The sequence below is a fragment of the Acanthochromis polyacanthus genome, chromosome 2, assembly GCF_021347895.1.
Source record: "Acanthochromis polyacanthus isolate Apoly-LR-REF ecotype Palm Island chromosome 2, KAUST_Apoly_ChrSc, whole genome shotgun sequence".
NCBI lineage: Eukaryota > Metazoa > Chordata > Actinopteri > Pomacentridae > Acanthochromis > Acanthochromis polyacanthus.
The window spans coordinates 47,380,939-47,397,755 of NC_067114.1; the positions used below are offsets into that span (position 1 = coordinate 47,380,939).

Below are 16,817 nucleotides of genomic sequence, written 5' to 3' on the forward strand. Positions count from 1 at the left end.
AACCAAGGGATGCTAGTGACTAGTCTAGGTGTGCTGGTTGATAATTGAAGTATGTTAATCACTAGCAAGTTGCTAATGTTAAGATATTAGGTATGCCAGTCGGTAGCCTAAGAATGCTAGTTACTAGGTTGGGTATGTAGTTGTAGCCGAGGGATGCCAATTGTATTTTTTCATCCTTGTTTCAATGAAAACAAAACACATCCAAAGAGATTTAAAAAGGTCCAAAATTTAATCTTGACTAAATGCTGAAGAGACGTCTCTGGCAAAATTAAATACAGTTTCAGACATTTAAATCCAGATCTGAACATCAGAGATGTGGATTTTTTATTTAAATAAAGAAAGAAAATGGAGCTTTTTAAATGTATTTTCAGGTTGTTTAATCAGAAACACTTCAGTGAATCCAGCTTTATTTTCAAACTGAAGAGTTCCGCAGTGATCCAAGGTTCAATTCTTCAATTCTGTCATTATGTTCACCGCTCTTCTTCTCCTTCTTCTTCTTCTTCTGCTTCTTCTTCTTGGAGTGTAAACAGCAGATGGGTTTTTCTGCTGCAGAATGTAAATCAGTGAATGTAGCTTGAGGTAAAATTAGCATCTTTAATTTAAAAATTAGCAGCAAACAAACAACAGAAAACCTACGAACGATTAAAGAAAAACATCCCGAAGCAGCAGCAGAATCTTTCTGGACTTAATGATCAAACAGCTCACGTCTTGTGGGGACAAATTAATAACCAATATTTTCACATCAAATACTGACTTTGATCCTACAAACATGATCCTCGGGAGAACGGAGAGTTTCATCATCAGCCTGCGTTAAATCCTCCAGATCCATTATTAACCAACAAACTACAAAACAACAACAAAGTCACAGTAAACCTGATTTATTCTTCAGTCTGAGGCTCTCTGGGAATAAAAGGACCTTCACAGGTAATCTCACCTGAATATTTACAGCTAATATGGCTCTGAGGGTCAGGTTAGCTTAGCATAGCTGAGGACAGCCATGACCAGCCCAGAGATATTACTGAACAGCAGAGGGATGCTAGTAACTAGTCCAGAGATGCTAGTTGCTAACCCAGACATATTACTGATCAGCCTAGGGATGCTAATACCTAGCCAAGGAATGCTAGTTGCTAATCGATATTATTAAGCAACCTAAGAATATGAGTAAATAGCCTAGAGTTTCTAGTCGCTACCATAAAGATAATATTGAGTAGCTTAGGCATGCTATCAACTAGTGTAGAGATGTTAGTCATTAACTATATGATACATTTATTATTGAGAAGCTTAATCGAGACATGGTTAACCTAGAGACATTGTTCAGTAGGCTAACAACATCAGTGACTAGCCTGGGGATGCTGGTAAGTAGCTTCGGAATGCTAGCTGCTACTCCAGGGTTGTTAATGTGGAGTCAAGGATGCTAATCACTAATTTCACTATATTATTTAGTAGCCAAGGGACACTAATAACTGGGTTAAAGATGCTAATGATACAGCTAGGGATGCGAATGACAACTTTGAGGAGGCTTGGATGCTAGTAACAAGCCTAATGGTGCTATTAATTAGCATAATGATACTAGTAGCTAGTCCAGGATATCTAGTTGCTAAGATAAATATATTACTTAGTAGTTTAAGGAAGCTAATAACTACTTTAGGGACATTACTAGCAAACCAGACATATTGAGTAGCCCAGGTAAGTTAATGACTTACCAAGGTAGGCTACTCACCAACTGATAGATAAGCCAGTAACTAGCCTAGAGATGCTACTAACTAGTGTAAGGAGTGTAGCTGCTAAAAGAGATACTGAGGGCTGTTAGTCTCTAGTGTAGGGAGGCTAGTGACAAGCCAAAGATGTTACTGAGCTGAAGCTAGTAACTACTTTAGTGAAATTAATGAAAAGCCCAGGGATGCTAGTCGCTAACATAGAGATATTCAGTAGTCCAGGGATGCTAATGACCAGCTTCTTTTTTCTTCATGTTTTCACCTTTCAGTATTAAAGTCTTGTGTTATTTTTTCATACACAGTTAAAATGATTCTCAACTTTATGAATTATTTCAGCTGAATTTTGGTTCATAGTGAGCATCCTATATTATCATAATTTGTTTTTTTTTTTAATCTTGACTTTTCTTTCATTAATTCAACTTCTCACTGGCATTTATCTTTTGTTATATTACTCAATTAATTGTTCTGACACAAGTTTTTGCAGCTTTTTAATCTGTTATTATTATTTTATTTACTGTCTGTATTCTATTTTCAGTCCTTATTTACCTTCCTGTTGTCACCTGTCCTGTATGAAGAGTGAGTTTAAATAAAGTTAGACAGACGGATGATGATCTCCTGTGAGTGTGTGTGTGTGTGTGTGTGTGTGTGTGTGTGTGCATTGAGGTGTGTGTGTTGCGATGCTGCAGCTGTGAGTCTCTGCTGCCACCTGCTGTTCATTCAATCAAACACACAAACGTTCAAACTGTTTTATTTTCCTTCAGTCTGAATCTGTTCAGGCTACAGACTCTATATATACTCTATTACAGACAGTCTATGGTTCAGGCAGACTAACGTTAGTTTTACAGTAATACTGACAGGAGGTCAGCTGATGCCTCCACCCAACGGCCTTCTGGGAAATCGAGTCCAGACAGTGGAGGTTTCAGTCGTCGCCTCCACACAGACTGAGCAGAGCTTTCTGGTAGTCGCCTTTAGTGTGCTCCTGAAACACAATAATAATCTCTGTTTTAAGGCATGAAGATGTTTTTAAATAATTATTGCTGTTAATTAATATGTAGGAATCAATAGTTTGGTTTATAAAATAGTATTTGGGGTCTAAAACTGATCATATGTCTGGAAAAAATGTATTTATCATTTTATGAATAAGTCTCAGTTTAACCTGCATGAAAGTTTAATACTGAACACTGTCACTGTAAAAAAAAAAAAGAAGATAAACCAAATGTATTATTTTATTCATGTCACTTGAAGTCTTGAAGTATTTTATATAATATATTGAATGTTTTCTCTGATTTGCGACACACAGAGAGAATTTGAGATGTTTTTCTATTACGGTAATAATAAACTGGATTTATGTCTCTGTGGTGCGTTCAGGGTCTGAGCCTGTGTAGGACGTAGCAGCGACTCACAGCGATGGTCTGATACAGAGACTTCTTGTGTTCCCTCTTAAATTCTGTTCTGATCTTCATCAGGTCGATTTCACAGCGAGATACCATGATCCTGGTCACCACCTTCTCCTTCGCTCCTTTACTCTGAAAGCAGACAGAACATCAGCAAAGTGGCAGGAAGATGGAGGACGAACGTTTTTAAACACCACACGTTACCTTCATGGCCTCGTGGAGTCGGTTAGCGAAGTACAGCTGCCTGTTCTCAAAACACTCAACTGGAGAGAAGAACAGCAACGTTTAGTGCAAATGTTCTGATGTCTGAAAGAACAATTACAATCTTTATTTCTGCCTCATTTCCAGTCACTAGCATAGCAGGGCTAATGACAAGTCTGGGGAGACGAGCTGTTAGCATAAAGATATTGAGTAGCCTAAGAATGCTACACTGTAACTATGGGATGCTAACAATAACCCAGAAGAGACTAGGTGCTAGCATAAAGATATTATTGAGTAGGCTAAGAATGCTGTCAACTAGCATATGGATGCCAATAATTAGCCAAGGGATGCTATTAAGTGTCCTGGGGATGCTAGGTGCTGAAAGAAATATAATGAGTAATCTAAGGATGCTACCCAGTAGAATAGGGATGCTAAGGCTAGTTTCTAGCAAGAAGGCTGTCAAATAGCATATGGATGCTAGTAATTAGCCAAAGGATGCTTTAAACTTTAATGGGGATGCTGGGCACCAGTGTAGGGACAGTCAAGGGATGCTAGTTGCTAACATAATCATACTATTGAGTATGGTTAAGCTAGTAACTAGCTTAGTGACACTGGTGACAAGCCAATAGATGCTAGTTGCTAGTTGCTAACACAGAGATATGGAGAAGCCTAGGAATGCTAATACCTCACCTCAAGATGCTAGCCACTAGCATAGGGATGATAGTCAGGCATATGGGTTCTGTAAAGCATCTTGGGACAATTTGACCTGTAATTGGTGCTATATAAATAAAATTGAATTGAATTGATGCTAATAAGGACAATATGGAGTAGCTTAAGGAGGCTAGTGACAGGTCTTGGAGTGCTATTCGCTAACATATAGATATCATTGAGTAAGCTAGGTAAGTTAGTAGCTAGCCTAGAGATGCTAGTGACTAGCCTAGGTATGCTAGTAACCAGTATAGGGATGACAGATGCTAATTGGGACAATACTGAGTATCTTATGGAGGCTAGTGACAGGTCTAGAGATGCTATTTGCTAACACAGAGTTATCAAGTAGTCGAATGATGCTAATAATAAGGAAAATATGTTAGTGACTGAATTGGAAATATCATTGAGTAACCAGGAGGTGCTACTAATTAGCTACTCTATATTTTACATCATACTTCCATCTTTTTACTATTAAACTTTGGTTTGTTGTTCGTTTTTATTCACAGCTAAGCCCAGAAATCTTCCTAGCCATGCTAACTCCATGCTAACGTTTGGATTTTAATGAATTTTTATTTGATAAACAGGTTTGTTCTGGCTGGAAATGACATCAACAAGTGAGGAAGATGCTTTGTTTGATATGTTAACGATGGATTTTAACTTACCCTGTGTTATTTAGCATTTCTTAAACAATCTTATTAACTTTTTAAATCTCTTTACCTCCACTGTGTATCTGTTTGTTAGCAGGATTACATAAAAACTACCAGGCTGAGTTTAATGGATGATGGTGAAGCCGGAGAGAAGAAGAACCTTTTAGCTCTGCAGCGCCACCAACAGGTCAGAGCTGGAGGTGAATTTATACAGAAAACATGAACTAGATGTTGCTAGCTTCTTCTGTTAATGGAGATCAATCAGCACTCAAAGCTACAACATAACCTTCTGTCATGTTGGATCTTATATAAAAGTTTTTGTACGAACCCAGAGTGAGGAAGGATTTCTCCAGATCTCCTTTGACCTCCTTCCTGATGCTCTCCTTCATGTCGTAGGGACTGTAGCTCTTATACCTCTCAAACACTACAACACAACAGATTGAAAAACAGGATTTTTTCATAGAAACAACTTTAGTTCAGCATAAAAACCGTATTAAATGTAAAATACCAGGTATACCGGTACCAGATATTACCGGTGACACACTGAAGGTGAAATAAAATGTGCTGGATGCAAATTAAACATGATGAATGGAATTAGAAGGAACAGTTTGAGTTCTTTTTTGTCTAATGAAGACATTATTCTGTAGCTGTGCAGCTGAGGCTTTTATTTTGTAGTATTCAGGAAGCAGCTCACCTTTCTGCAGGTGAGGGACGCTCCTCTGGGACATGACGGCGATCCAGGCAGCCACATCAGTTCCCTTCCTCTGGACTCCGGCCTCATACAGCAGCTGAGAGGTTTGAAGGTTTAAATCAATCAGATTATTGATAGTCGATCAATAAATCAGGAAACAAACTCCAACCAGAAGATCTAAAACTTTTCCTTTAAAGAACCAACTCTCTATAAACGTGTTGAGACTCACTCTGGCGTCTTCATCGATCTTCTGATAGTCGACAACGTTGGAGGGTTCGTCTCGTTTCGTCTGTAGATTAAAAGTAAAGTCTGTGTTAAAAATGAAAAATTAATCTTCTTCTAATGTTCTCCTAAAATTAAAATTAGACTGAAAAAATACCTCATTCTGTGACATGTTAATTATAAAGCTGATATACTAGAAAACTAGAAAATGACTTTTTACAGTTTATAATAAACAAAAACTGAATAAATTATGATTAAATATTACCTTCTGCTTCTCGTTTTGTTCAAATCTAAATGAAGCTGCAATAACATTTTCTAAATTGTATAAAACTGAATTTCTGTGAGTTTCAGGACTTGTTAGCGTTTATATTTATTGTGCTGAAAAAAATAAATGTATAGAAATTTGTTAATGTTGGGAGTGTTTTTCAGAATAAAAGCCTGTGGTGTACCTGAACCAGAGCCAGCAGAAGTTTAGCAAAGTTTCCTGACGTGTCTCCAGCGATGTCTTTCTCCAACTCCTTCTTAAACACTGACAGGTTAAAAAAACAATGTTAGTGACATTAGCTATATTACCGATGCTAGCTACATTAGCTATATTAGCGATATTAGCGAAATTAGCTGTATTAGCGACATTAGCTATGTTAGCGACGTTAGCATTGTATGCGACGTACTGATGTTTAGTTCAAATGTTCTGACGTCTGAAAGAACAATTATAAACTTCATTTCTGCCTCATGTCTATCTCTGTGGCGATAACTAGCATAGCAGCACTAATGACAAGTTTGGGGATGCTCGTGACTAGCATAAAGATATTGAGTAGCCTGAAGATGCTAACCATTAAATATGGGATGCTAACAATAACCCCAAGGAGGCTAGTTGCTAGCATAGACATATTATTGAGTAGACAATGAATGCTGTCTATTAGCATATAGATGCTAGTGATTAGCCATATGGCATTAGCTATGTTAGCAACATTAGCGTCACTGCTGCTTTAGATTAGTTTCATGATTAGCGACAGACAATGAATAAAGAGCTGCAACTTTTTCAAAAAATCTTAATTTTTAAGTTGTTTACTGGAGTAAGTTTACAAGCTAGTTGTTTACAAGCTGTTTTTTTTGAATGAAGTGTTGAAACATGTTTAATTTAGATTTTCTGTAATTTGTTCTGACATTTACATCCCAAACGCTCAAATATTAAAATTTTCTTGTAATAGAAGTAAAATCTCAGATCAAAGAAGCTGAAACTGGAGAAATCTTTGAAGTCTTACAGTTAGGATTAATTTTGTGACAAATTAAGTGATTTTGCATTTACAGACATGTACATTTATTTAAGTTTGCCATATCAAAATAATGACATTTTTTGTATGATAAATTTAATTTAAAATAAAATAAGATCAAATAAAATTAAAATAAAGCGAAATAAGATAAAATAAAGTGAAAAAATAAAATAGGGTAAATTAAAATGAAAGACAGGATGAAAGATGCTTAGAATGTAAAGTGGCTCAAATGTTGGTACCAAATAAAAAATAAAGCAGTGTCAGATATTTAATCTGACACTGCTTTATTAATTTGATGTCAGTTATTTTAACTTCACTCACTTTCTTTGTAAACCTTCTTGATCTCCATCAGCTCCTCGTTGTTTCTGGAACAAACCAACTCGATCAGCGTCTCCTCATCAGTCCCGAGTCCCTGAAAACCAAAACGCACAAACCAGGAGAGACATAAACAAACCAGGAGAGACATAAACAAACCTGGAGAGACATAAACAAACCAGGAGAGACGTAAACAAACCAGGAGAGACGTAAACAAACCAGGTGAAAAATGTCATCTATACAGCTTAAATTAGCAGAAGAAGCCAACTACTCAGAGCGCTATACTAGCTAGTGCTAACATAGCCAGGCCTAGCCTTTTGCTAAAACTATACTGACAGTCAATATAAACTTTGAGGTAGAAATGTAGGCAGAATTCTACTTGTAGGGGGGTTGTAATTATTCATTGTGGATTTACTGATGATCTAGTGCCCTGGTAGTTGAGATAATGATGAGTTGTCATTTTGTCATGATTCATTGCACATGGGTTGGTCACTTTGCAAAAGTGAACCAAATACACACCAAGAAATACTCAGTGAGTATCTGCACAATGTGAGAATGGGTTTGAAGGCCTATATAAAGGCCCAAAAAAGGCCACCATTGTTAGTCCAGTGAACAGCATCGTGCCGCGTCTATCACATGAACAACGTCTCCGGGCACTGGGTATGGTGGAGGCCGCTTTGAGCTACAGTGATGTATCCAGGCGTATGGGCTGTTCCCAACCCACAATCAGAAGCCTGGTCCAAAGCATGCGCCGACGGATTGCTGCCTGCATCCAAGCAGATGGAGGCCATACTGGGTATTGACTGTTGTGACTTTGTGTTTGGCAGGTGCCGTTTTCTTTTGTGAAATTCTTTATTTTGAAATCATTCTTGAAACTTTAGATTTTTGTTTCTGTATGCCAATATGCTAAACAAATGATTCATATGAAGAAAATCCAGTTTCGGGCTTCAACATAAAAATTATGTTGAAAAATATGGTCTCAAAGTTTTAATGACTGTCAGTGTACTTTTAGTTGTTGCTTTTCTCCTGCCTTTTTTATGAGATGTACTTTAGATTATTTAGTTTATTCCACGTAACTAAATGAGGCAGCAGCTAATCAGCTAGCCTCATGCTAATAGTAGCTAGGAGCTGCTGTCTCATTTTTCACTTATTTCATGAGACTTGGTGGTCAATTACCTTTAAACTGGACATTACCGGTGTCAAATTATAAATAAATACAACATGAAAACAGAAATAACAGCACTGATCTAGAAATTATACAAATATGATGAAAATAGCAGCTAATAATGTTATTATTCAACTTTCTGTATATAAAATTCTGTCTCATTTTAAAGGCTTCCATTCTGAACTATAATTTATAGTCGTTAATGTTCCATAAAATGTCTAAATCCAAACTTTAATCAATGCTTTTTTTGGTTAGTGTTTAAGCCTTCAGCTGGACTTCCACTGGGACGTTGTGGAACCGATCTAGAACATCCTCAGTTCTGACCTTGATGGAGGCTTTGAGTTCGGAGGCGTCGTACTGAGAAGTGGACTTCATGAGACCCAACATCACAGCCTCCAGAGAACCGGACAGCGCCCCCTTCAGGGCCGTCGGCAGGTCCTAAAAATACCAACATAAAGAGGTAAAATGACAGATTTAAGATCAGAATTCAGCAGCAAGTCATAAAACTGTGTACTTGAAGGGAAGATAAAACTGAGAATAGACAAAATATCCAAATTCTCTGTGTTTATTTAATGGTTTTACACATTTTCCATATTATTATTATTTTCTATTTTATTCTATAAACTGTAAATTTGCTCTCTAGTTCATAGTTTGCTGATTTGTATAGGTAAATTGCTTCATTTTTTTCAGTGACTGACACTCAGAAATTCTCACAAATGTTAGTATTTATCTCTAAAATGAGTCCTATCAGGCTCAAAAAAGAGGATTTTTATTATCAGTAGATATTAAGGTGTATTATTCTCATAATAATAAATGTTTGGTGTATTTTTATATCATAACAATCAAATTTCATTCCTCTCTGTTGCTGTTTTCTAGTTAAGAAAATCCCAAAATTTAGCAGTGAGTCACATAAAAAACTAGAAAATCTGTTCATGTCTTCACTGGATCTGAGCAGAAAATAAACTTTTATTTCAGATTAATTAAAGACCTTCCGGCTGATTCGTTCGTATTCGAAGGCGATGTCTCGGCGCTGCTCGTAGCTTCTTCTGGTCAGAATGTCGATGATCGTCTGTTCATCCACACCTGAGGATAAAATACGGGTTTAATTTAGAATTAACACTTTTAATTTATGATTTTCACTCCAGATTCAACACAAGGAACTTGAACTCCAGTTTTTGATGTTTCTAATGAAAGAAAACAATCTGGGTTTGTGTATTGTGCAGGTTTTTTAAAGTTATGATTAGGCATAAATACAGAATAAAGACATTCAAACTAAATTCAGCTCCAGGATCATGAACAGAGTGGATGGAAGGTCTTTTATTGTGAAAGGTCTGGACCAGAACCAAGTTTTTATAGCTTTTCCTGAACTCTGGTTCCTCTGATGGAGGAAATCCTTCAACAGGAAGCTGCTGAATCCTGCAGACCTCAACTTCCTGTTTATCAGAAACCTGACGTCTGATTGGCTGAAGGTCTCACAGCGACGCCTCTTATTGGCTGCAGCGGTGATGACATCATCAGACCAGAGCAGGGAGATGCATCGAATCATTTATTGATCAGATAAAACCGATCAGACAGGATTTATCTGAATATCGGACCTCTGATGGTTTAATGGGAAGTTCTGGTTCTGGTACTTGTTCTGATTCAAGTTCTGGTTGTGGTTCTGGCGCTGGTTGAGATTCTAGTTCCTGTTCTGGTTCTGGTTCTGGTCCAGGTCTTCTCACCTTTAGTCTTGATGGCCGTGTCCAGTCTGGCAGCATCTTTTGCCGGGTCGAAGTCTCGGACCGGAACCACGGTGGGATACCTGGGCTCAGCTTCCTACAGAGAGCAGAACAAGGTTAGAAACTACAGGAAGAACTGCAAGAGGAACCACGGCTTTCCTCACTGACTCATATAGATTATTTCCAGAGGATCTCCGACTGATCATTGATCAGTTATCAGCTGTCTGGTTGTCACGGTGAACTGTGGGTGGAGCCTCAGAAACTTACCTTTACCTGCTTTACGAGGCTGTAAAAGTCCGTCAGGTTGTAAAAACGCATTAAAGTTTGTAAAATTACATAAGAAGATTAAAGCTTCATTAGAATATTTAGAGAGTTTAATAATGTTCTTCTATCTCCATGTTTCCAGACTTTCCTCTCTACTCTGCTCATCATCTGTAGATGTTTCACCATACCGGATGGATCTCCAACAACTTGAATTATATTAAAAATAAACAGGAAAAGTGGTCCAAGATTTGTTGAAAATTGTCCCAAAAAATGTGAAATGTGTCTGATATGAGCTAAAAATTGTCCAGAATGAGTGAAAAATGTCAAATATGTCCATGTTTTTCTTCACTTTGGTTCCTTTTCCTCTAAAGTCCTGCAGCTCGGTGGAACCAGAACATCATGAATCAGTAAGTGTTGGTATCTGTGTTCCAGACTCACCCCTCCATACGACAGAGTCAGCTGACTCAGAAACTCTGACACCAGAGCCATGATGGATTCACCTGAAAACACAAACCACAGGTCAGTTTTACACTTTAATGCTGTTTAACTCACGTTTATCCACAAGTTTTGTTCATTTTTTCACAATAAAACAGAGAAACAAAACAGCATGAACCTGTCAGGTGAGATTATAAAAACCTTTGAAGAAGAAACTTCACCTAAAAACACAAACTAAAGGATTTAAGCAACAAGGAATAAATAATGTGACCTATTCAACAGAACATTTAGAAAAACATAATCGAGCAGGAACATTTCTGAATACAGGTTTGAGTTAATCGGGAACTCAGTCTTTAAGAAATCAGAGAAAATGTTCTGTTTTGTCCATATTAGAGAAAATTACAACTGATGACTTTTATCATGATCAGAGATGTTTTTTTCTCTCTATAAAGACGAATCTGTTAAATGTAGTTTTATTTCAGCAGAAAAACAGGAAGTTCAACAACAAAATGTTCCTCCAGAAGAGAAAAATGCCCCCAAACTACCCTCCAAACTTCTTCTTTTACTACATTTCCTTGTAGTTTCTCTTCTTGTCCATAAATGTGTTAAATGTTCATACTGCTCCCCCTGCTGTTCAATGCAGGAAATGCATTTCTGATTTTTCACCACAGCTACGTTTGGCATCTAGTTTTATAGAAAATGTTCATGAAGCATCTCTGCACTAAAACATGCCGATAAATACATTAATAGGGAGTTTTTTCTGACGTGTGGAGCAGTTTATGAAACATTCAGTTCTGCGACAACAATCTGTTTCTCTGGATGTTCCACAGCTTGAGATCAACTCGGGTTTAGTCATTAAACATTCACATGATTTGACTGTTAGCCTGTTAGCTAACTGTTAGCTCAGTTTGGTCTTTCCAACGCCACTGAAGTGAAAGGTTTTGGAAAAACTTAAGCCGATTCCAGAGTGGATGAAATGAAAAAAGCTTTTAAGATGTCAGAACTTCCTTTAGGATTTATAAAGTTCTGTTTGATCCTCGAGTCTAGTTTTTGACGTTTTTCATTTTCATCATTTTGTGTCTAATTTTTGTTTTGTGTCCAATTTTTGTCATTTTGTGTCTCGTCTTGATTGTTTTGTGTGTAATTTTTGTCGTTTTGTGTCTCATTTTTGTCGGTTTGTCTCATTTCCATCATTTTGTGTCTTGTTTTTGTAATTGTCTTTTTCTTGTTGTTGCTGGTTGTTCCACAGCCAGCATGAGTTCTACAAGGGTTTCAGTAATTAAACATTCACATGATTTGACTGTTGGCTAGCTATTTGCCTGTTAGCTTGTTAGCTAACTGTTAGCTTGTTAGCCTGTTAGCTGAGTTTCTCTCCATTGCCACTGAAGTTCAAAATTTTGGACAAACTGAACCAGATTCCAGACTAGAGAAGGATGAAAAGTTTTTAAAACGTCACAGAACAAAAAAAATAAAAATAAAACGTCACAGAACTTGTCTTTGGGATTAATGGAGTTCTGGTTGTTTTAAACAAAGAACTAAAGAGGAAATGAAACGATAGAACAACAAAAGTGATTTTGTTTGTTAAAGCTGGTTCAAGCTGCATTTAGCTGCTCATGTTCGGATTCCTGAGGAGCTGCAGTAAAATAAACAAACTCTGAAGGAAACGGAGACGTGTGATAAGTTCGATCCGGAAACAACAGCAGAGAAACGTTGGATTTCCTCCTCGGATCTCTAAAAACATCCCAGCAATGATCCTCCAGGAAACAGTCTGAGGTGTGTTTGATTTATTGACCAAGCGAGGCAACCGATAAGGACAATGAGTCACAAACCAAACAGTTGGTGTGCAACAGCAGCGTTATAAAAGTCCGACCGTCCGGCTGTAAAGAGTTCAATCATTACCGAGACCCTCCACCTTCGACCCGCTGACAGGAAGTTACATCACCGAGCAACAGCAGCAACCAAACAGCTCCAGAATGAGTTTAGACTGTTTGAAATAAAGTAATCTGATTACATGAAACACAAGAAGATCCCAGAACTAAAACCTTCTGTTCCACAAACCAATAGTAGAGCTCAGATTAACTCACTCGTTAACGGCACCAATTGATTAAAACTTCTTTTTTAAAATAAATTATCAAAATTCATCTCATTTTTCTGGTTTTCTCTCATTAAAAACTCAACATATTTAAATTTTTAGCCATCGTTCAGATGAAATAAATGAAATATAAAAATCTGCACAGGTCAGTTTGTTGTTTTTCTGTCTTTTCTGCCTTTTTACAAACCAAACAATCAGTTGATTATTAAAGATAACCGGCAGACATGTTGATTAAACTGCACATTTACACGTGTCAAATTATAAATAAATACCACATAAAGACAGAAATAATAATAATAATAATAATAAATAACAGCAATGAACCAGCAATTTATATGATCAAAAATAGCAGCTAATACTGTTATTTTTTGACTTTCTGCGCATAAAATTCTGTCTTATTTTAAAAACTTTCATTCTAAACTTTAGTTTATAGTCGTTAATGTTGCTTTTGTTCCCTAAAATGTGTAAATACAAACTTTAATTCATACTTTTATTTGTTAGTGTTTGGTTCAGACACGTTTAAACACGAAACAACAAAAACGTTAAAGTTTGCACATTTTGCAAATGAGACAGCAACTCCTAGTTACTGTTAGCATGAAGCTAGCTGATTAGCTGCTACCTCTTTTAATTACGTGGATTTAACTAAATAATCAAAATGTCCCCTCAGTAAATGGATATTTTGTTTTAAAGATAAAATGAACTGGGGAAAAGCAACAACTAAATGTAGTTTTAACGGAAGGCTAGGTGTGGCTATGTTAGCAGCTAGCTTTTTTGACTAACTTTAGCCGTGTAGATGACATTTTTCTGTTAATCTGGTTGTGTAATTAGTACTCATAAATACTAAGATGTTTCATGAAAATCTGACAAGTAAAATTCCCTTATTATACTCAAGTCAGTTAAAACTTGTGGTTAGCCTTAGCTAAAGCTAATCTGGGACTTTTTCTTGTTTTCTGACTTTTGAAAGCTCTGTTGACACACCAACATTTTAGCAAATCTGTTTGTTCTGCAACATCAATGTAACGAAAACTTATACATTTAATGAAAACAAGCAGCACCAGGTAAAATAGCTCTGCTAAAAGCTAACTAGCTAAGCAGAAGGATGATAGCTACCATTTCTAGGGGAATTCGAATTTTTAGCTTTGTGTCAAAATTCTGAATTAATATTACATATTTAAAGATATATTTATTAAAATCTACACAAAAGGATACATTTTGTTTTAATATATCAGCAGTAAATTAAAGGTAAAGCTCACGGTTATCCTTAGCTAAAGCTAATCTTGTACTTTTCATCTTTTCTAATTTTTGACAACTCTGTTGATGCTCCAACATTCTAGCAAATTTTGCAACATTAAAATAACAAAAGCTAAATTTTGTCATATTAAACTTGTATAGTAGCATCAGATAAAGTAGTTATGCTAAAAGCTAACTAGCATAGTGGCTACCATCTCTGCAGACTCTGGTGGAATTCTCTTTTTTTCGCTTTGAATCAAAATTTTAAATGAACATAGCATATTTAAAGGTAGATTTATTAAAAATCTACACAAAAGGACACATTTTGTTTTAAAATATCAGCGGTGTATTAAATATAAAGCTCATGGTTAGCCGTAGCTGAAGCTAATCTGATACTTTTTCTTGTTTTCAGACTTTTGAAAAGAAAAACAGAATAGAATAGAAATAATTTGAAGGGAAATTTAGTTTATTACAGCAGAAAGAGTGCAATTCCCGCCGCCGTAGATACAAATAAATAAGCATCAATGTCGTAAATAAAAATAAACGAATTCTGCGCATAAAATTCAGTCTTATTTTGAAGGGTTTCACTCAAAGCTTTAGTTTATAGTCGGAAATTTTGCTTGCGTTGCATAAAATCTGCAAACTTTAATTAATGCCATTGTTTGTCAGTGTTTAAGCCTTCAACTGGACTTCTACTGGGAATGTTCTCCTCCGCCAGCGGGACAATTGACGGAGAAGAACATTTCCAGAACCTCCCAGTAGAAGTCCAGTTGTTTTCTATTACAGCTCCTCCAAAATAAAAGACTTCAGTGAAGAAGCACGTCTCCTTCTGCCTATTTTCCCTGATTCCTGCATGTTTTTCCTGATCCCTGTATGTTTTTTCCTGATTTCCTGCAGCTGAAAGCAGCAGAAACACGAGAACCCGTATGTTGTGTAGAAGTTCTGCAGCGTTCTTACCTCGGAGCGGCAGCAGCAGTTCTGGTCCAGGACCGGCTGGGTGTGGCGTTTAAATACCAGCTGACTCACCCACTCTGCTATCTGGAGCTCTGACTCGAACTTTTACACATCAGGACGAAGCAGAAATTCCTCAGTGAGGCTCGGGTCGATGCTGGGCTCTGATTGGTTGCCTGAAGTGGAGGTTTTTTGTTTAACAGAACAAAAGTTTTAACTCCTTCATGCAACAGTTTAATCAATAAAACCACATTAAACAAATGTGGAAGTAAGAATAAATGAAAACTTAATTGGTATGTAGAAGCTCAAAGTATACAAATAAAAGTTTTTGTTTAATTAAGTTAGCTTAATAAATCTGTCTTTAAATATGCTATATTCATTTAAAATTTTGATTTAAAGCAAAAAAATTTGAATTCCCCCAGAGATGGTAGCTAGCATCCCTCTGCTAAGCTAGTTAGCTTTTAGCAGAACTTGTTTTCATTATATGTAAAACTTAGCTTTTGTCATATTTATGTTAGAACAGATTTGCTAAAATGTTGGAGCACCAACAGAGTTTTCAAAAGTCAGAAAACAAGAAAAAGTACCACATTAGCTTTAGCTAAGGCTAATCACGAGCTTTAACAAGACTGAATGTAATAACTGAATTTGAATTGTGAAATTTTCATGACGTGTCAGTATTTATAAAATCAGTACTAATTACACAACCAGAGTAATAGAAAAATTTTATCTACACAGCTAAAGTTAGCAAAAAAGCTAGTTGCTGACATAGCCATGCCCAGCCTTTAGTTAAAACTACGTTTCATTGTTGCTTTTCTCCGGTTTATTTCTTCTTTTAAACAAAACATCCATTTTCATGAGGCGACATTTTAATTATCCAGTTAATTCCACATAATTAAATGAAGCAGCAGCTACTCAGCTAGCCTCATGCTAATAGTAGCTCAGAGCTGCTGTCTCTTAACTACTAAAAAAGTACCAGATTAGCTTTAGCTATGGCTAACCCTGAGCTTGAGTGTAATAACTGATTTTTTCCAGTTAGGTTTTCATTAAACACCATCTCACCATTTATAATTTGAGTATGATTTACACAACCAGTCATAGAAGAATGTCATCTCTAATGTTAGCGGAAGAAGCTAACTACTCAGAATACTATATTAGCTAGTGGCTAACATAGCAACGCCTAGCCTTCAGTTAAAACTACGTTTAGCTGTTGCTTTTCTCCTGTTTTTTTGAATGAGACGAGATTTTGATTATTTAGTTTATTAATTATTTAACGAGGCAGCAGCTAATCAGCTAGTCTCATGCTAACAGTAGCTAGGAGCCACCACCTCATTTTTTCACTTTTTTCATAAGACTTAGTGGTTAATTGAAGCTGAGTTTTTTTTTAACTCCTTCATGCAACAGTTTGATCAATAAAACACACATGGAGGCTGTGCTTCAAGTCAATAATACTGATAATAAAGAAAACTTTATTGGTAAAGTAAATTACCAATTTATTAGCCACTATTAGCCACTCTCAGTATATAAATAAAAAACTGAGGATAAAATAAAAAATTTAAAACACATTTATGTGGCTTTTGGTCAGAAGGAAAACTTTTTTTTCTGTTTATCTCATTAATTAGCATCCATTTGGAAAACTTTATTGACACATAATGAGGATGCAAACAATTTTTCTTATTGTTCTGATCATAAATTAATATTATTCGGAGTTTGAATTTGATCTTTAATGATGGAAACAGACAGCAGCAGCTCTAATGAAGTCCTGATTTCACATATTTGTAGTTTTATACTGCTAGTC

The 16,817-nt window shown here is 36.3% G+C and overlaps 1 protein-coding gene across 1 annotated transcript; it reads right to left on the reverse strand.

The window, feature by feature from the left end:
* Positions 1–2,447: 2,447 nt before the first annotated feature.
* Positions 2,448–15,179, reverse strand: LOC110961177 (annexin A2). The gene is made up of 13 exons (XM_022208688.2): positions 15,029–15,179; positions 10,753–10,814; positions 10,054–10,147; positions 9,321–9,415; positions 8,657–8,770; positions 7,174–7,264; positions 6,028–6,107; positions 5,586–5,645; positions 5,360–5,453; positions 4,994–5,089; positions 3,314–3,372; positions 3,119–3,241; positions 2,448–2,694 (listed from the first exon to the last, which is right to left on the reverse strand). The coding sequence occupies exons 2-13, from the start codon at positions 10,801–10,803 to the stop codon at positions 2,635–2,637; spliced, it is 1,017 nt and encodes a 338-aa protein (XP_022064380.1). The 5' UTR covers positions 10,804–10,814; positions 15,029–15,179; the 3' UTR covers positions 2,448–2,634.
* Positions 15,180–16,817: the final 1,638 nt, after the last annotated feature.

Bases quoted from the DNA above. Each gene is read 5' to 3' on its own strand.
- LOC110961177 (XM_022208688.2), bottom strand. From the start codon at position 10,803: ATGGCTCTGGTGTCAGAGTTTCTGAGTCAGCTGACTCTGTCGTATGGA. The intron at 6,108-7,173 runs GTGAGTGAAGTT...TTAACCTGTCAG, and splicing joins CAAGAAGGTTTACAAAGAAA to TGTTTAAGAAGGAGTTGGAG. The intron at 3,242-3,313 runs GTAACGTGTGGT...GTCTGCTTTCAG, and splicing joins GACTCCACGAGGCCATGAAG to AGTAAAGGAGCGAAGGAGAA.